Below are 20,781 nucleotides of genomic sequence, written 5' to 3'. Positions count from 1 at the left end.
AATGGATTCTTGTCACGTTGGGCGCCAGATGTTGATGTAACCAACCGTCTTATTAAATAAGAAACACAGAAACAATGTAAAAGAGAAAGTCGTGAGGTCAGAGCTCAGAGCTAAAATCTCACCCTTCCTCCTGCTGTCCCAGCTTCCTGAAAGAGAGCTATTTCCTGTGTGTAAGTCGATTTTCCAGTCATTCTGCCTTCTCATTGGTTGTAAACCCAAGCATGTGACTGCCTCGTCACTGTCTGAATGTACAGCCCCCTACTTCTTAAAGGCATATGTCTCCAATGCTGGCTGTATCCCTGAACACACAGAGATCTATGGGATTAAAGGCATGTGCCACCACTGCCACACTCTGTCTATGGCTCTAATAGCTCTGACCCCCGGGCAACTTTATTGATTAACATACAATCAAAATCACATTTCAGTACAATTAGAATACCACCACATTTCCCCTTTTCTATTTTAATAAAAAGAAAAAAAAAGCAAAAGGTTATAACTAACAAAAGAAAAATAACTATATACAATATATACACGTAATAAATACCTAAACAGGTATTTGACAAATCAGAGAAAATAATTCCTTGCATCCATCTACCATTTCTCAGGTACCATTATGTTCCTTCTCAGGTCTTTGATGTGGTTGAAAACTAGATAGTTGTAATTTCCTCAGTTATGATAAAAGATAAGTTAGATATAAAACATTAAACTCACAAATATAAGATAGATAGGACATCTTCTTTAATATTGTAACTATAATTCTTGCTCGGTAATTGTTTTGTTATATGTAATTTTACCATGTTAAAGTTAAAACCTTCCTTTTTAAAAAAAGAAGAGCCGGGCGGTGGTGGCGCACGCCTTTAATCCCAGCACTCGGGAGGCAGAGGCAGGTGGATCTCTGTGAGTTCGAGGCCAGCCTGGTCTACAGAGTGAGTGAGTTCCAGGAAAGGCACAAAGCTACACAAAGAAACCCTGTCTTGAAAAACCAAAGAAAAAATAAAAAATAAAAAATAAATAAAAAAAGAAGAAAAGGGGAAGTGCTGTGGATATTGCTTTATATAAATAAAACACTGATGTCCAGTGACCAGGCAGGAAGTAGGGTGCCAGGCAGGAAGTAGGTGGGACAAGGAGAGAGGAGAATTCTGGGAAGCGGAAGGCTGACGGGGGGGGGGGGGGGAGACACTGCAGCCACCGCCAGGACAAGCAGCATGTGAAGATGCTGGTAAGCCACCATCCACGTGGCAAGGTATAGATTTATAAAAATGGGTTAATTTAAGATAAAAGAACAGTTAGCAAGAAGCCTGCCATGGCCATACAGTTTATAAATGATATAAGCGTCTGAGTGATTATTTTATATGTGGATTGTGGGACTGCGGGCCTTGGGGAACCTGGAGAGAAGCTCTCCAGCAACAATAAAGCTTGAAGAGATTGTTGACATTGTCAATTTTTTTTCCTACAGAATACTGCTGTAAGTGTGTTGACTAAACATCTAAACAGATACTTTATATTAAGAAGCCATCACCGGGCAAGGGTAGTACTAGCCTTTAATCCCTTTAATCCCTTGGGAGGCAGAGCCAGGCAGATCTCTGTGTTTGCAGGCCAGCCTGGTCTACAGAGTGAGATCCAGTACAGGCACCAAAACTACACAGAGAAACTGTCTTGAAAAACCAACCAAACAAACAAACAAACAAAAAACCAAAAAACCATTAGCATTTTTTCAGATCCCCAAATACTATTGTACTATACAAAGGCTTTAATGGATTGATTGCACACAAAAAGTTTATTTCTGTATAAAATGCAAATTTTACAACACTGACAACATTTATAAGGTTTTTTGCAGTATGATTTTTTCAAATGGTTTTGAAGACTACTAGCATAGACAAAGATTTTACCACATTGATTACATTCATAGGGTTTCTCTTCAGTATGTGTTCTTTTATGTGCTTGGAGACTACTCTGTGTAGTGAAGGCTTTACCACATTGATTACATTCATAGGGTTTCTTTCCAGTATGTGTTCTTCTATGTTTTGGGGGCTTACTCTGTTTGGAGAAGGCTTTGCCACACTGATTACATTCATAGGGTTTCTCTCCAGTATGAGCTCTTTTATGAATTTAAAGACCACCCTGTTATACAAAGACTTAACCACATTGATTACATTCATATAGTTTCTCTCCAGTATGTGTTCTTCTATGTGCTTGGAGATTATTGTGTCTAGAGAAGCTTTACCACATTGACTACATTCATAGGGTTTCTCTCCAGTATGTTTTATGTGTCTGAGGATTACACTGTTGCATAAAGGTTTTACCACATTGATTACATTCATAGGATTTCTCTCCACTATGGGTTCTCCTGTGTAATTTGAGAACTTTCTCTGCAGAGAATGCTTTACTACATTGATTACAGTTATAGGGTTTCTCACCAGAATGTGTTCTTCTATGTGGCTGGAGACTACTATGCAATACAAAGGCTTTACCACATTGATTACATTCGTAAGGTTTCTCTCCAGTAAGTGACTTTTTATGCAATTGGAAATTATTGGGCAATGCAAAGATTTTACCACGCTGATTACATTCATAGGGTTTCTCTCCAGTATGGGTTCTTCTATGTAATTGGAGACTTCTGTGTAGAGAATGCTTTACCACATTGATTACATTCATAATGTTTCTATCCAGTATGTGTTCTTTTATGCATTTTAAGATACACTTTTTGTCCAAAGGCTTTACCACATTGGTTACATTCATAGGGTTTCTCTCCAGTATGTGTTTTTTTATGTCTTTGAAGAAGACGTTTTTGTCCAAAGGCTTTACCACATTCATTACATTCATAGGGTTTCTCTCCAGTATGTGTTCTTTCATGCATTTGAAGATAAGCCTGTTGTCCAAAAGCTTTACCACATTGATTACATTCATAGGGTTTCTCCTCAGTATGTGTACGTTTATGTTTTTGAAGATGACTCTTTTGTCCAAAGGCTTTACCACACTGATTACATTCATAGGGTTTCTCTCCAGTATGTGTTCTTTTATGCATTTGAAGAGAACCCTGTTGTGTAAAGGCTTTACCACACAGATTACATTCATAGGGTTTCTCTCCAGTATGGGTTCTTTTATGAATTTGAAGATAACCCTTTTGTGTAAAGGCTTTACCACACACATTACATTCATAGGGTTTCTCACCAGTATGGGTTCTCCTATGTAATTGGAGACTTTTCTGTGTAGAGAATGCTTTACCACATTGATTACATTCATAAGGTTTTTCTCCAGTATGTTTTCTTTTGTGTTTTTGAAAATGACTCTTTTGTCCAAAGGCTTTACCACACTGATTACATTCATAATGTTTCTCTTCTGTATGTGTTCTTTTATGTTTTTGAAGAAGACACTTTTGTCCAAAGGCTTTACCACATTCATTACATTCATAGGGTTTCTCTCCAGTATGTGTTCTTTTATGCATTTGAAGAGAACCCTGCTGTCTAAAGGCTTTACCACACAGATTACATTCATAGGGTTTCTCTCCAGTATGCGTCCTTTTATGCATTTTAAGATACTCTTTTTGTCCAAAGGCTTTACCACATTGATTACATTCATAGGGTTTCTCTCCAGTATGTGTTCTTTTATGTCTTTGAAGAAGACGCTTTTGTCCAAAGGCTTTACAACATTCATTACATTCATAGGGTTTCTCTCCAGTATGTGTTCTTGTATGTAATCTCAGATTTCTGTGAGATGCAAAGGCTTTACCACACTGATTACATTCATAGGGTTTCTCTCCTGTATGTGTTCTTCCGTGCCTTTGAAGATGACTGTCATATGCAAAGACTTTACTATATTGAGTATGTACAGAAGGTTCCTCTCCAATATGGCTTCTTTCATGTCTGCAAGGAGAATCAGCACATGTAAGAGCTTTAGCACATTCAATACACTATTGAATCTTTACATCTATATTAATTGATTTTGCAGTTTGTTTCAACTATAAAGAGGAATCACATATTAAAGTTTCATCACAGTGTTTGCACTCATGTGTTCACCTTCATGAAGGGTTGTTTGAATTATCTTTAAAGATATGATAATGGTAAGATCCTTTCTTACAAGGTTCACATTTACAGAATCTTTTCTCTATATGAATTTTTTTTATTTATTTCAAGAAAACTGGAAAACCTCAGAGCTTTACAATTATGGTTGCTTCATAAATTTTTCTATAACTGTGAGTCAAACTACATTTGCTAAGTGAAATAGGACAAAGAGAAGTATTTATACAGTCCTAGTAATCATAGAGTTTTTCTGCACTGTGAGTTTGCTCATGTATTAACAATGAACCTAGAAAACTTATATACCTGAATCAAATTCAACAAGTATACTTAACATGTGCAGTCCTATATATCTTCTAATTGTTCTGAGAGAGAAGTATGTTACATCTTTCCTTATTCCTATGCACATATGTCTTGTATACAGAGTGACATATGAAATACCTAGTAAAGGAAAAATAACAAATAAAAAGGTTTCCACATTGTAATCATGCAGTTTGACTTCCTGTTCCTTACAGACATGTGATATAAGAATTAAGATTTTGACAGGCCCGGAGGCAGCCCACAGAGGTTGACGGGCCCAGCGGTGGCCCGCAGAGGTACACGGGCCCGGCAGCAGTGACAAGCAGAGGCAGCTAGGCCCGCTGCAGCAGCCAGCAGAGACATACAGGTAGACAGGCACCGCAGCGGGTGACAGGCAGAGGCAGGTAGGTCCGAGGCAGCAGCCGGCAGAGACATACAGGCCCGGCGGTGGCCCGCAGAGGTAGATGGGTCCAGCAGAGGGAGGCAGGCCCAGGGTGGAGGCAGGCAGGCACAGCAGGTGATGACCGAAACAGAGTTGCAATAAAGACCAGAAACAGAGCTATTACCCTCTGAAGAGCTAGTGAAAACAAACTCTTAATCAAAAGCTTGGAACAGAGGGATACCTCTAACCCCAACACCTGGGGAAGAAGCTATCTCCGTGGGAAGGAATCAGAACACATCTGAACACTCCATCTGAGGACAACCCAGGGCCCAGCTGCTGATCCTGCAAAACCCAACAACTTGGAGGTGTTGGTGAGGCTACCCCACTCAACTGAAACCCATCTGGGAGAGGATTCAGATGCCTACAGTTTGAAGTCTGAAAAAACAAGATCAGCTGAGGAGTTTACAAATGAACAAAACGTGACCTGGGAACACAGAAGAAGGCGCTGCCCAGCCACCAAACCAGATCACCAGAATCATAAGTATATAATTCACCAACTGAGATCAGCTACCCCTGAAGAAACAGTCCAATAGCACCAATTTAACCAAGAACTCCTACTAAACCAAGACTAAAAATTAGAACAAGGGAGGCACTCTCAGACACAGATACCACCTGCATTGAGCAGAGGAAAAGATGAGTAGACGCCAGTGCAAAAATACAGGCAACAACATAAAGACCTATATGGCAACATCAGAACCTAGTGATTCTACACCTGCAAGACCTGAACATACCAAGACAGAAGAAATCAACCCTAAAAACGACTTTAGAAGATGATAGAGGCCCTTAAAGAAGAAATAAAACATTCCCTTAAAGAGGAAATATAAAAAATTCCCTTAAAGAGGAAATGAAAAACTCCATTAAAGAGGAAATAAAAAACTCCCTTAAAGAAATGGAAGAAAAAACGAAAAAAAAAAAAATGGGAAGAAATCAAAGAAAGCCAAGAAAAAGCAATTAAACAGATGAAAGAAACATTCCAAGATCTGAAAAATGAATTTGAGAAAATAAAGAAAACACATGATAAGGGAATGCTGGAAATAAAAATCCTGACTAAACAAACAGGAACTACAGAAACAAGCATAACCAACCAATTGCAAGAGATGGAACAGAGAATCTCTGACACTGAAGACACAATAGAGAAAATAGATTCACCAGTCAAAGAAAACACTAAAGACAAAAAAGTCGTAACACGAAACGTCCAGGAAATTTGGGACACCATAAAAAGACCAAACCTAAGAATGATAGGGATAGAAGAAGGAGAAGAATACCAACTCAAAGGCACAGAAAATATATTCAACAAAATCATAGAAGAAAACTTTCCTAACCTAAAGAAAGAAATACCTATGAAGATACAAGAAGCTTACAGTACACTGAATAGGAAAATTAGGAATCGAACTACCTCAAGACCCAGCCATCCCACTCTTGGGCATATACCCAAGGAATATTGATTCATACCATAAAGATACATGCTCAGCTATGTTCATAGCAGCACTACTTGTAATAGCCAGAACCTGGAAACAACGTAGATGCCCGTCAACGTAAGAATGGATGAAAAGAAAATGTGGCTGGGAGTTGGTGGCACACGCCTTTAATCCCAGCACTCAGGAGGCAGAGCCAGGTGGATCTCTGTGAGTTTGAGGCCAGCCTGGGCTACCAAGTGAGCTCCAGGAAAGGCACAAAGCTACACAGAGAAACCCTGTCTCGAAAAACCAAAAAAAAAAAAAAAATGTGGTGCATACACACAATGGATTACTACTCAGCAGAGAAAAACAATGAAAGCATGAAATTTGCAGGCAAATGGATGGAACTAGAAAAAATCATCCTGAGTGAGGTAACCCAAATCCAGAAAGACAGTCATGGTATGTATTCACTCATAAGTGGATTCTAGATATAAAATAAAGAACAATCAGACCACAACCCATAGAACCATGGAGGCTATATATATATAGCATGGAGGTTCCTAGGACGACTGTGGCTTATAATAAATTTTGATTTTATTCAATTATTGAAAAAAAATAGCCAAATGAATGGAAACACATGAACTATGAGCCAAAGGCTGAGGGGCCCCCAGCTGGATCAGGCCCTCTGAATCAGTGAGACAGTTGATTGGCTTGATCAGTTTGGGAGGCAACTAGGCAGTGGGACCAAGTCCTGTGCTCATTGCATGAGTTGGCTGTTTGAAACCTGGAGCTTATGCAGGGACACTTGGCTCAGTCTGGGAGGAAGGGACTGGACCTGCCTGGACTGAGTCTAACAGGTTGATTGCAGTCCTCGGGGGAGGCTTTGCCCTGGAGGAGGTGGGAATGGGAGGTGGGCTGGTGGTAAGGGGAGGGGGTAGGAGGGGGGAGAATAGGGGAACCCGTGGCTGATATGTAGAACTGAATGGTATTGTAAAATAAAATAAGATAAAATAAAATAAAAGAATTAAGGTTTCTCCACCACAACTGCCCCTTTACTCTTGACTCTAACAGCCCCCTCACTAAACTTAGTAGTCGTCACAACTATATATGCATAAAGATTCATTTACCATGGGCTATAAGCTTAATAGGGCGTTGGAAGTATACTTATGACCTCTTCAATGTATATTCTTATTTTAATATGGGTAGTATGAAATAAATTGATTGGCAGTCTCTCATGGTGCTAGGATTCAAATGGTGATATCTGTTAAGGCATTGTTTCCTTGTCTTCTTTCTTAAAAGACTGCCTTCCAGCCGGGCGGTGGTGGTGCATGCCTTTAATCCCAGCACTTGGGAGGCAGAGGCAGGCAGATCTCTGTGAGTTCCAGGCCAGCCTGGGCTACCAAATGAGTTCTAGGAAAGGCGCAGAGCTACACAGAGAAACCCTGTCTCTAAAAACCAAAAAAAAAAAAAAAAAAAGACTGCCTTCCAAGTGAAATTCACCTACCTACAATTGAGGTATATGGTTTTATGAGAACTTAATTATCATCAATGCACTTTAAGCTGTGCTTATGTGCACTGTTGCTTTCATTTAAAACTTTCAGGACACATCACATTTTCTTCAGAGGTATATTTGTATCAACTTACACATGAAAATTACCTTTTATGTCTTGTAGTACTTTGATGGTGTTTTTCAATAGTATGGTCTTCCCAACTGTATCCTGAAATATAGTACCAGAAAATGTATGTATATTATTGAAAATGGGACAAAATTTAACTTAATATCTTCAGTGAACCTTAGAACCATGCCTGAATTATTCACCTCATTCCTCTTCTTTCTCAATAAAACTACAGAAGAGCATCACTAACCAAGGAACAGTTCTCCCCTTAATTTAAATGTGAAGGAAAATTCAGTCTTACCTATAGCAGTGAGGTTACTGTAGGTCTCCAGCATCACATCTTTATATAGAGTCTTCTGAGATGGATCCAGCAAAGTCCACTCTTCCCAAGTGAAGTCAACATGTACATCATCATAGGTCACTGTATTCTAAAATATCCCATACATGTGTACAACAGAAAGCATGATATGGACAACATTGTAAATGTATACAACTTTGACAGTATAGTCATATAATTCTGGTGCTCCCCACACTTATTTCATGATATAGACATTATAATGTAAATTCCAAGTCACTTTAGGTGGCATATCACCTTGCAAGAGAAATGTCTTTTAACAAACATAGAGAGACAAGTAAAAAGATCACCAGTCCAGAGTACACATGAGAGAAATTGTATGAACAATTACTAACTACATAAAAGAAAAATAAGATGGACAAGCTGAGTGTATTGGCTCATGCCTTTAACCCCATTACTCAAAGGGCAGAAGCAGGTGTATTTGCCTCTGACTTAAATGCCAGCCTAGTTTATGCAATCTGTTCCAGGACAGGCAGAAATACATGTTAAGATACTCACTCCCATGCTAAAATCAGTCAAACAAACAAAAAAGATAGACAGAATTGCCAGGTGGTGGTGACAGGTGCCTTTAATGCCAGCACTTGTGAGGCAGAGGCAGGCGTATTTCTGTGAGACTGAGGCCATCCTGGTCTACAAAGGGAGATCCAGAATAGCCAGGACTGTCTCACAGAGAAACCCTGAGTCAAAAAACAAACAAACAAAAAAAACAAACAAACAAAAGAAGAACTCAGAAGTTCTTATTAAGTTCCTACAAAGTGTTATGCATTCACTCCAGTTCTGTACTCATCTTCCAGAAACCTGAAGTGTCCAAATTTATACTGTAAAATCAATAAAATTTTACTGAAAGACGCTGCATGTTTAAACAGTTACAATTGGACAGATAAAAACATTAGCAATATACATTTTGACCATAAATAATCAACAGAGGGTTCAGTAGTAGTAATAGTAATAGTAGTAGTAGTGGTAGTAGTAGTAGTAATAGTAGTAGTGCTGGTCTTGCACATAGGTGGACTCAATTGCCAGTACTTGCATGGGAGAATCAAAACTCTCTATTACTCCAAATTCAGGGTTTCTCAGAGCAGCTTTTGATCACTATGAGAACCAGGTACCCACATGGTGCATGGCCATGTATACAGGTAAAATGCTTGTATTCATTTAAAAAATTCAAAACAAATACAACACAAGGAAGAAAGTCCTGTGCCTACAATCTAATGACTAAGAAGGCTCAGACAGTATTGATGTCATAAATATATGCCATCTTGGGAAACAGAATGATACCATCTGCCAAGTTTAAATTCTACATATGGGTGAACTTCAGCAACAGTGTATGTTTGACATGTACAAAAACCTATATTCCAGGCCCATCACTTGTTAATATAAAAACAAACAAACAAAAAAAACCCAGTAATGTTGATCCACCATTAATCCTAGCACTAGGGAGAGAGTCAGGGAAATCTCTGAGTTCCAGGCCAGCCTGTTGATCAGAACTACTTTCAGGACAGCCAGGGCTAGAAAGACAAACCTTGTCTTCAGAACAAACAAAGGAACAACAACAACAACAAAAAGAAAAAAAAAACATATTAAAACAACAGTCTACCAAACTAACTCAGCACTGAACAGCAATGGCTTCTACTGTAGTATCTTATGTAATTTAGGGGTAGAGACTATTATGGTGGTAAAGGCATGACAGCACAAGAGGGAAGCAGGCTAATTAGATTCAATCACAACACAGTAGATACAAAGAACAGTCAATGGGTTGACATTATCTCATCCCCAATGAGAAATTTCATCCAGAAAGGCTCTTCTTACTAAAGGTGTCACAAGCAATCAAAAAAAAAAAAAAATCACCAAGGAGATGCACATTTTCAAATATATCATCCTATCTGGGAAGTTTTCATTCAACCAACTACTATGTGACCCAGTCACATTAGACAGGGTCTAATGACACTATAGAATCATAGTCATCCATGAAGGAAAGGCATTTAGTCACTTCAATGATCCTCATAGTCTGCAACAGACCCTGAGCTGTTCTATGTTCAAAGTCTCTTCTGACATTCAAGACAATCTCTTGAGAGTGACACATAAAATCAGAAAGCAAGTCATATCTTTCCAACATACAATGGCACATTCACATTCCAAAAAAGAAATGGAGACATACTGAGGGAAGATTGGACCAAGACAAGAATGAAGCACAGCAGAACAAACATCACATCCTGTAGTTCTGTCTCAGATGCATGGAACTTCAGGTTCAAAGGGCTTGGATGGCCCTATCCCTGCAACTTCTTATACATCTCTCCTTTAGTTACTTCCATTCACTATATGCAGATAGGTCTCCATGGAAGATGTCTCATAGCTTAGGTATCTCAACATCTTGTGGTCTCAAAATGAAACCCAGGCTGTTGTGGAATATTATGCTAAGATGTGTTATATTTGTTTATACTGTGGGACATTTGTTTTAATGATGCAATGATGTGTTGCATTATTTATGTTGCCTTTCTTTAACTCTGTGGATTTGCAATACTTTGCCTATCTAAAATCCCGAACTGGTCTAATAAAGAGCTAAATGGCCAATAGCTTGGCAGCAAAGAATAGGCTGGGCTGCAAGCAGAGAGAATAAATGGGAAGAGAAGTCTGGGAGGAAAAAAGGAGGAACAAGAAAAGAAGAGGACACCAGGTGCCAGCCACCCAGCTACTCAGCAAGCCAGGCAGTAAGAGGTAAAGAAAGGTATACAGAATAGACAAAGATAAAAGGCCAGAGGCAAAAGGTAGATGGGATAATGTAAGTTAAGCAACACTGGCTAGAAACAAGCCAAGCTAAGACAGGGTATTTATAAAAAACAGTAAGCCTCCATCTGAGTAATTTATTTGAGAGCTAGGTGGCTGGCCCACAAAAGAGTGGAAAAACAAATACAAAAACAAAAACAAAACAAAAAACCAACACCAGGTTCATCCTCACAGCTTCATGCAATGACCTCTCAAAGTCTCTTAACTAGGTTTCTAACTCTGCTAAACATTGATGCCTGCAACAATGCTGAACTGTAACCTGTAACAGGAAGACTAAGAATCCATGACCTTAATTTTTGATTCTTTCTTGTTTCCAGGACTAGCACATGATAAGTGATTCTGTAAAATCTGACTTCTTAATTGGGATGGACACTAACACACTTGGACCAGAATGCAGCAGGTTTTGTATGAAGTTGCTTCCTGGGACTAGAAATCACTTTGTTTACTCCTTCCATAATTAAAGGTTGAGCTGGATGTGGTCTTATCCTTAGGGTACCTTACTAGGATTCCATTCCAGAGCAAGGGCCTTTTCTATAAAGGTGATAAACTCCTTGAAAATTCCTGACTGTTTCAGCACTTGACAGCTATCTGAAACTACCATTTTATTTTCATTTCTTTCTTTTTTTTTCAGAACTGAGGACCGAACCCAGGACCTTGTGCTTGCTAGGCAAGTGCTCTACCACTGAGTGAAATAGCCAACCCATTTTCATTTATTTCTGCCCAACTCCTTGGTTGTTGTTTTTTTTAACTGTAGGTCTGAATGAGTCACCAGTAATAACCAACCAACCAAGATTCAATGTTCCATTTAAGAAATTATCTCATTATTTTTCATTTCAGCCATACTTAATTTCAAGGGCATAGGGAGAATAAGAAAGATATTGGAGCCAAAATACCACACAAATGACGTCTACCTTAATTTTTCATTGAGTCTATTTCTGACTGAAATCCTGTGATCTCAACCTCCATTTTCTGACATTACTCTCAACATCCCCATCTTCCTGGTCCTACAAGAACAGACAATTAAGTTCTGTGTACAACTTTCTATGGCTTTTGCTATCTAAAGTCCTGATATCTTCCACATTTCTCGAAAAGAAAACATCCAGGTTCTACCTAGCAACATCATGTTTCCTGTCCCATTTATTTATTCTAGGCCCACTTTCTTAGGGATAATTCCTCCCTCAGTGGAGGAGCCTTCCCACATCAATCATTAATCAGCACAGACTCTCAATGACACAGCACTTTCTAGCTATTATGAATAATCCACTATGGAAATAGTTGAGCAAGTGTCCTTGTGGTAGGATGGAGGAGCATCAAGAGGGCTATAGCTAGGTCTTAAGGGAGGTTGACTCCCAATTTTCTGAGGATTGCATATTGATTTCCACACCCGCAACAGCAATGAATCCCCTTGCTCAATGTCCTTGCCGCCATTAGCTGTCACTTGTGTTACTGGACTTAACCATTCCCACAGGTATAAAGTGAAATCCCAAAGTAGGTTTAATATGCATTTGCCTGATGGCAAAGGATGTTGAACATTTCTTCAAGTGTTTCTCTGCCACTTTAGAATCCTCTACTGAGAATTCTATTTAGACATGTACTCCATTTTAATTGGACTGATTGGTTTGTTGTTGTCTAGTTTCTTGAGTTCTTTATTATCCTGAGTGAGGCAACCAAGAAGCACATAGACAAACACGGTACATACTCACTTATAAGTGGATATTATACTTAAGTGAAGCACAGTCACAGTTATCACAGTTAATCACAGTACATATAATCCAGAGATGCTGAGAGACTTAGTATCAAGAATGGCAATAGGGGTGATACATGGCTTTTCATGGAAAGAGAAAATGGAATAGATGTTGTGGGTGCACCAGAGACAGCTGGGATGGGAAGAGGAAGGATGGGGTGTGTGAGGAAGGAAAGAGGGAGAGAAGTCAGGCAGAGATGACTGGAACAGCAAAGCTTTTAGTAGTGGCTATGGAAACAGTGCAGAGCAAACTTCCTGGAACCTAGAAGGGTGACCCTAATGAGGACTCCCAGCAATCAAGAATATGGATGCTGAACCAGCCATCTTCTGTAACCACATAAAGATTCCAATGGCAGGACTGTGATACCAAGCAAACCACAAGCCTTTGATCCACACTTGTCCTGCCTGGAAGATATGCTGGGGCAATGGTGGCTCTTTGCTTCTGTAGTGGCCAACCAATGACTGGTCTAACCTGAAGCCCAAGCTGTGAGAGGAAGCCCATGCTAACACTGCCTGCACAGCCAGGAAGGGGAACCAAAATGGCTCAGAGAACTAGGGGAAAACCAAATACAACTCACCAAGGGAGAAAAAGTAAGATGATTTGTAACTATATTCTGCTATAATCATATATATTGGTGCCTAATTCAATTGTCATCAGAGAGGCTTCTTCTGTCAGCTGATGGAAACACATGCAGAGATCCCCTATCCATATATTAGCTTGAGCTCTAGGAATCCTGTGGAAGGAGAAGGTGAGGATTGTAGGAGCCAGAGTGGTTGAGGAAACCAGGAAAATATGGCCCACAAATTCAACTAAGCAGGGCCCATAGGGGTTCAGAGAAATGAATGTGGAAATCATGGAGCCTGCAAGGCTCTGTGCCCACTCCTCTACACAAATGCTATGGCTGTTTAACTTGGGGTGTTTGTGGGACTCCTAACAGTTGGAGTCATGGTGTCTCAGACTCTTTGCCTGCTCTTGGGGCCTTTTTCTCCTGTTGGGTTACCTTGTCCAGCATTGATATGAGGGTTTGTGACTAGTCTTATGACACTTTATTATGGTGTATTTGTTTGCTATCCCTGGGAGGCCTGTCCTTTTCTGAAGAGAAACAGTAGCATTGCATCTGGGAAAATGGGGTTTTGGGGTGGTGTGGGCAGATAGCTGGAAGGAGTGGAGGAAGTTGACGTTGCAGTCAGGATGTATTGTATGAGAATAGAATAATACAAAGAAAGAAGAATAAATGAATTTCACTTAGTCTAACTTCAATAATCCTCATAATCTGTAACAGCCCAAACAGCGCAAATATCCAAAGTCTCTTCTGACACTCAAGACAATCTCTTGACTCTCACATCTTGTAAAATCAAGAAACAAATTAAGCATTTCCAACATACAATGAAACAGGATATATTCCCATTTAGAACAAGAACACACCCAATGTTCCAGCCCCCATCACAGGCCGGCAACCCCTGCTCATGTACCTGTCAAACAGTCAGAAGAAGAAGTAGGCATGACACTTGTCCATGAAACTTCCACACTTTCTAACATTTGCACAGACACAAAACCCAACAAGCCTATAGCGGCTGAGCCTAAATACATGTCCTCACTCCCAAATTGGATGGCTATCTGCTGCTCAAGTACAGACCACACCAGCTGGAAGACCATGTAGGTAAACTGAGGTGAAGTTTCCCTGATGGACCAAAGACCATGCCAGTAATCAGAACTCCACATAGGACCTCACCTATGCACCTCTTCCATTCTTTCAACAACCCCAACACCATCCCCAATCCCACTTCCTTCCTCATCTCTGTGATGTAGCCTCCAACTTAGGTGGAGACCCCTTGCTCAAACAAAGGACACACCACCTATCAGAAGTCCATGTATGCCACCTGCCCACAGACCTCCCTCACTCTCTCAGTGTCCCCTCAACACAATCCCCAAGCTCCCTCCCCTCTTCTCTTGTTTCAGGACAGAACTTGTACAGATACCACATGCTGGAATAAAGGCCACACCAACTACCAGATTTTCATCCCCCAACTTGGGGTGAGAACCCATGTTCAAACATAGGACATACAGACCAGAAGAACAGAGCAAATAAAAACTAAAGAACAAAACACCTATCCAACAAGGATAAACTGAGAAATCAGCACCTAGACAAAAAAAAATCATAGCAAACCCGTATACCTGGACACCAGCATAAGAACACAATCAACAACAGCCAGAGCAATGTGTCACCACCAGATTCAGCTATTCTACTAAAGTAAGCCCTGAATATTCCAACACAGTTGAAGCACAAGAGACTTAAGACCAACTTTATAAGGATGATAGAAGTCCTTAAAGGGAAGTGAATAAATCCCTTAAAGAAAGCCAACCAACAAACAGTTGAATGTAATGAATTTATTCAAGACCTGAAAATGGGAATAGAAGCAATTTTTAAAAATGCTAACTGGCCGGGCGGTGGTGGCGCACGCCTTTAATCCCAGCACTTGGGAGGCAGAGGCAGGTGGATCTCTGTGAGTTCGAGGCCAGCCTGGGCTACCAAGTGAGTTCCAGGAAAGGCGCAAAGCTACACAGAGAAACCCTGTCTCGAAAAACCAAAAAAAAAAAAAAAAAAAAAAAATGCTAACTGAAGGAATTCTAGATATGAAAATCTAAGTAACTGAACAGGCCCTGCAGAGGCAAGCTTCGCCAATAGAATACAATTCATGGAACAGAGAATTTCATGCTTTGAAGATATGATAGAAGAAATTGATAAATTGATCAAAGGAAATGTTAAATCTAATATTTCCCTGAACTATAACATCCAGGATATCTGGAACACTATGAAAAGACAAAAATTAAGAATAATAAGAATAGAAGAAGAATATCAGCTCAGAAAATACTTTCAAACAAATTCACAGTTGAAAGTTTTCCTAACTTGAAGGACATAGGAAAATAGAGACTACAGAATCACCTAAGCAGGTTTCATAGGGGCTCACAGAAACTGGCCCAGCAAAATTGGAACCTGCTTCACCACAGGGCTACCATGTGAAAGCACCTAGTGCTGTTTTTCTCTAAGAACCTACTTCATCTCTTTATGCAGCACGTTTCTTTTCCATGGTAGACATGAATGAGTCATAAGTAATAAACACCCAACAGAATCAATACTTTGTCCAAAAAATCAGCCAATTATATTTTAATCCTGCCTTACTCAATTTTTCAGGGAATGGAGAAAATAGGAATTATCTGGGCACAAAACACTATACAAATACCCTCTAGCTACATTTTTCCTGGAGTCTATTTCCCACTGAAATCCTGACCCTAAGCTCCACTGTCTGCATTACTCTCAACACTTCCATATTCCTAGTCCCACTAGAAGAGCTGATTAAGGTCTGTGGAGCTTTCTATGGCTTTGCCATCTAAAGTCATAATATCTTCCACATTCCTCCAAAAGACAACATATCCACATTCTACACAGCAACACAATCACTTTTGGTGTACCATATGTTGTTCTAACTCTCTTGTTTCTTGATGTGATTAAATTCTCTAACCAAAAGCATCTCAGGTAATGAACAGGTTTAATTGGCTGATATTTGCAGATCACAACCTACAATTGTGGGAGCTTAGAATAGAAACTCAAGCTAAGAACTGAAGACAAAACCACAGGGAACCATTGTTTCCTGGCTTTCTTTCTTCCCTGGTCTTACCCATCTCAGGCCCACTTGCTTTGGGTATTACAACCTCAATGGAAGAGCCTTCCACTCTAATCATCAGACAATTCAATTTTATTGTATTGTATACAATCACAAAGAATAAATAGTGATTTTGATCAGGGCATAGCCTCTATCGATATTCCCTCTGATGAGTGTAGGCTACATCATGTTGACAGCTGAAGCTAATTAAGACAAAGAGACAATAATAATAATATATGAGAATATTTTAAAAATACAAAACCATTATCACTCACTTAAGCATCAAACATCACAAACATCAATCACTTAAGCATCAAAAACACAAACATGAAGATCGTAACAAATGGAAAATATAAATATGTCAAAAAATGAGGAAAGCAAGCTTCTAAGATCAAGAAAAGTAAAACTGTCTCTCCAAAGAAAGTTCCTAAACCAACAAAAACTCAAGGAACTGATAACATAAGTAATTTTCTCAATACAAAATTGGTGAAGGTCCATCATTTCCCAGAAAATGAACAATGAATATAATTAGTTTACAGTTAATAAAATCAACATGGATGGGGTACCACTGACAAAAGAGGACACAGAGACAGACCAACAAATATATACTATGGTCCCTTAAACAACAGCAAGATTCTAATCAAAACCAAAATCCAAAAAAATCACTGGCCATCACTCATGTTGTACACACTCTACTTCTCTTTTTACCAATAACAGAAAAGAAGGGTGTTCCACAAAAATTGGAGAGATTCACTTGAAGCCTTCTGATGTTTTAACTTTATAGAAAATGGTTTGACTAATAAAAGGATCTCATTCTCTGATACTAAAAAGAAGGAAGTCTGTTAGGATCACTTAGACACCATTTTATTTCCTATAATTAATGATTGCCTATGAGTCTGCATTAGAGTGAGGAAATGAAAACTTTTTAAAACAAAATGTAAGATAACAGATTTTTATATAATCAGTGTATGATTTGTATTATATAGCTAAGAAAAATTGTTTTGCTCTAATTGCTTTGTAAGTCCCAGCACTTTTGAAAACATGTTTTTTTTTTTTTTCATGTTTGTGAATGACAGAATGTTTTCCATATGTATACAGGTGACACACACACAAAAAGGCTGTTATTTCCCTTGGATATGAAACAGTATATAGTTATGAACCTCCCAACTTGAGTATTGGTATCTGAACTCAGGTCATACCACAAAAGAATATGTGCTGAGCCACCAGCCAAGATCTATATTACCTTTTATCCAATAAACCAAAGATCTGTCACAAATTAACAACAACAAGAACAACAAAACCTAACTAAATAAAGAAGTAAAGAAATGATCCTGGGGAACATGATGCATCAAAATTAAGATCTTGTGTATGGTAAATCTGTAGAATAAATAGAATCCAATGACAATGCCCAACAATTTATAACAGGAAAGCTGATTCCAAAACTACATGCAAAGTGGAAACACTCAGAATGTTCAATGGGATTATTTAAAAAAAAAAAAATAGTAAACAGATTGACATAATATGACTTCTATACTTACTATAAAGATACAACAATTAAGAATGGGTAAAATATTTGTGAAAGGGACTGGAGATATGGCTCAGAGGTTAAGAGCACTGCCTGCTCTTCCAGAGGTCCTGAGTTCAATTCCCAGCAACCACATGGTGGTTCACAACCATCTATAATAAGCTCTGGTGCCCTCTTCTGGCCTGCAGGCATACATGCAGACAGAACACTGTACACATAATAATAAATAAATCTTAAAAAAATATAAAAAAAATTGTGAAAGAATAAAGGGAATAGAGAGAAAAAGCCAACAATAAAGGCAGGAAAATATAGTCAACTTTTAATTTAAAAAATAAAAAGGAAACTTAGCCAGGAAAAGTGTGATCTTGACCAATGTTACCCAGCTTCCTATGATTCAATGTGTATAGAAATTAAATAAACACAGACTTCACAACTTTCACAAAATTAACTCAAAGTGACCCTTAAACTGTTGTTTCTGACCCTCCAGCTACTGATGGTTCATCCAAAGACAGAAGCCCTATGCTCTAGAGCTTCTCTGCAAATGGAGGTGATTTCCTGCTATGGCGCTGCAGCCCCTTACGCCCCCTTGTGGTTTTAGGTAAACCCAGCCCCACTGATGCCAAATCCCAATACAACATAGAAGAATAATTTATAACCTCCTTCCTGCCACATCCATTATGGCACAAGATATGGATTCTGCCCTATCAACCTGCCCAACACCATGCACACCTCACAAATCTCTACTGATCAGAAACTTCTTTAGTCCCTTGGAACTAAACTTTACTGAATCACAACATTGTGTCTGATGGTAGCAGAAAGTGAGAAGCATTCTAATCATGTATTGAAGAAAGATGATCCACATCACCATCCTTCTACCACTTTCTAAACTATTTGTAACAAATTATAAGAAATCTGAAAGAGGAATGCCATATTCAGAACTTCTAAAAGTCAGACCATCAGTTTCCAATCTGTCTTCCCACTGAACACCAAAAGCAGTGCCCTTGTGTGCACACTAGACAGTGATATTACCAGCATTATATCCTTCCATGCCAGGGCTGCAGTCTCCCTCTCCCCAGGAAGTTCAGACACAGGAAGGATCAGAGGACAAAGGCTACTGCCCAGGTCACCACATGGAGCAATAGAGCCACAGTCTTGCTCATGGTCCATCCAAATCCCAGCAGAAATGACAACACAGCAGACCTGCTCCAATACCCTATATTCACCATGGCATGGCTTGTGGTCTTCCTTACAATTCCCTACAGTGGAAGCAGAGGAGAATGCCAAAAAGTACCTGAAAACTACCTGCTGCTGGTACTCCTGATTGATAAGCCTCTCCAGAGTCCCTCATTGTCTAGGGCCACCCAGCTGGGCCTCAGAATATTAACAGCTTCCCTACTGGGTGATCTTAGATCAAATGACTCAGACAGCACAGTTTCTGTCCTTCCAGCCCAGCAGCCAGGGCCCTAGTCTAGAAAGTTTGTATTCTAGTAGACATTCTTCCACTTTCCAGAGCACCCCCCAAAACATGTTGAAGTTGACTACAATGATCTTTCGACACACAGCTCCCTGCTCCCAATGATCTGTGAAGATGCAGCCACAGAGCAAAGTTATTCAGAACCTGCCCCTAGGTCCAGGGAGTTGCAAGGACCACATGGGAACTCACAGGACAGAGAATCTGGCAGCATGTTTACACCCAGACCTGGGGAGGAGCTTCCATACTGGCTCCCGCTGAGAGAACCCCATCCCAGTGCCCCTAAAGCCCCCAGAGCTGAGGAAACGGAAATAACCGTTTGAAATAACCACAACTGAGTGAGTTCCCCATTCCCAGACAGGGTGAAGTCAGAAGTTTTAAAGTACAAAGTCAGGCTGTCTCATGGTAACTAACCACGAGATGCCCCCTCCATGGAGATAACATGACCAGACTTCAGAGATGGGCCATAACACTCCTGACAGAGCAAACAGACAATCTAGAATAAGACAAAGTCCAGGCTCGGGAAAACTGGACCAGTCAAGGACAGACCCGTGCTCACCCCCTCCTCTCTGAAGAATTTTGTGATTTTTGCCTTTAACAGCGAACCTCCCCCCAAAAGACGAACTCTCCTCATAAGAGAGTCCCTTGCCAGCTGGTACTGAGCTGAAAAGTAAACCTTGCTGTTGCATTCGGGACATCCTCAGTCACCAGTCCCTTTGGGGGTCCTAAACTGGGCAGAACACCGCAACCTCGCCATCTGGAGACAGCAGACCCTCGCTCACCTGGTCACGGTTTCCCATGCTCTCCTCTCAGCTCCCCGCAGCAGCAGCACTCACAGCACAGCACACAAGACCTCTCCCGCCAGCTCCTCTTCAAAGCAAAGCCTGAAGCCAGGAACCCGGAAGCGCCCTGCACAACTTATGACTGGCAGGTCGCCTGGAGGGCCTGATTGGCTAGTGAGTTCTGAGTGACAAGAGCACCTCCCATAGGGTTACCCTGTGCTTAAAGACACAGTACCATGGTTCCTGACTCTCCCTTCCAACTCAGACAAATGTCTTTTCTAAATCAGCAGACACATGCATTTCAACAGCACTTGCCCCTGGCTCTAATAGCAGACCCTGCTATCTTCCTGCTCTCCACAGGCACTTCCTCTTCTTCCTCCTGGACACAATGTGGCTAGCTAGATTGTACAGCCCTCTACACTATATACATGGAGTATATCACTTAGTTAGAAGGGTGCCTGAAATATTAACAACCAAAGAGTGATTTAAGACTGGGCAGTGGTGGCACATGCCTGTAATCCCAGCACTCCGGAGGCGGACACAGGTGGTTCTCTACTAGTTGGAGTCCAGCCTGGTCTACAGAGCTAGTCCAGGACAGGCTCCAAAGCTACAGAGAAACCCTGTCTCAAAAAACCAAAAAAAAAAAAAAAAAAAGATTTAAGGACACAAAAGGAGATATTTGTTCT

General features: G+C 40.1%; 2 protein-coding genes and 1 pseudogene across 2 annotated transcripts in view; 1 reads left to right on the top strand and 2 right to left on the bottom strand.

The window, feature by feature from the left end:
• The window catches only part of LOC114692012 (zinc finger protein 431-like), a 110,682-nt gene that overhangs the window by 59,660 nt on the left and 30,241 nt on the right, over window positions 1-20,781 (top strand). The gene's annotated exons all lie outside the window — the stretch shown is intronic.
• LOC114692017 lies at window positions 1,719-2,665 on the bottom strand (annotated as a pseudogene).
• LOC114692015 (zinc finger protein 431-like) lies at window positions 2,028-20,204 on the bottom strand. Its single transcript, XM_028867636.2, has 4 exons — window positions 20,096-20,204; window positions 8,073-8,199; window positions 7,813-7,873; window positions 2,028-3,863 (listed from the first exon to the last, which is right to left on the bottom strand). The coding sequence occupies exons 1-4, from the start codon at window positions 20,111-20,113 to the stop codon at window positions 2,663-2,665; spliced, it is 1,407 nt and encodes a 468-aa protein (XP_028723469.1). The 5' UTR covers window positions 20,114-20,204; the 3' UTR covers window positions 2,028-2,662.

Source organism: Peromyscus leucopus, chromosome 22 (genome assembly GCF_004664715.2).
Source record: "Peromyscus leucopus breed LL Stock chromosome 22, UCI_PerLeu_2.1, whole genome shotgun sequence".
NCBI lineage: Eukaryota > Metazoa > Chordata > Mammalia > Rodentia > Cricetidae > Peromyscus > Peromyscus leucopus.
Note: the sequence above shows the minus strand (reverse complement) of the source record. Positions and strands in the feature narration are given on the sequence as shown.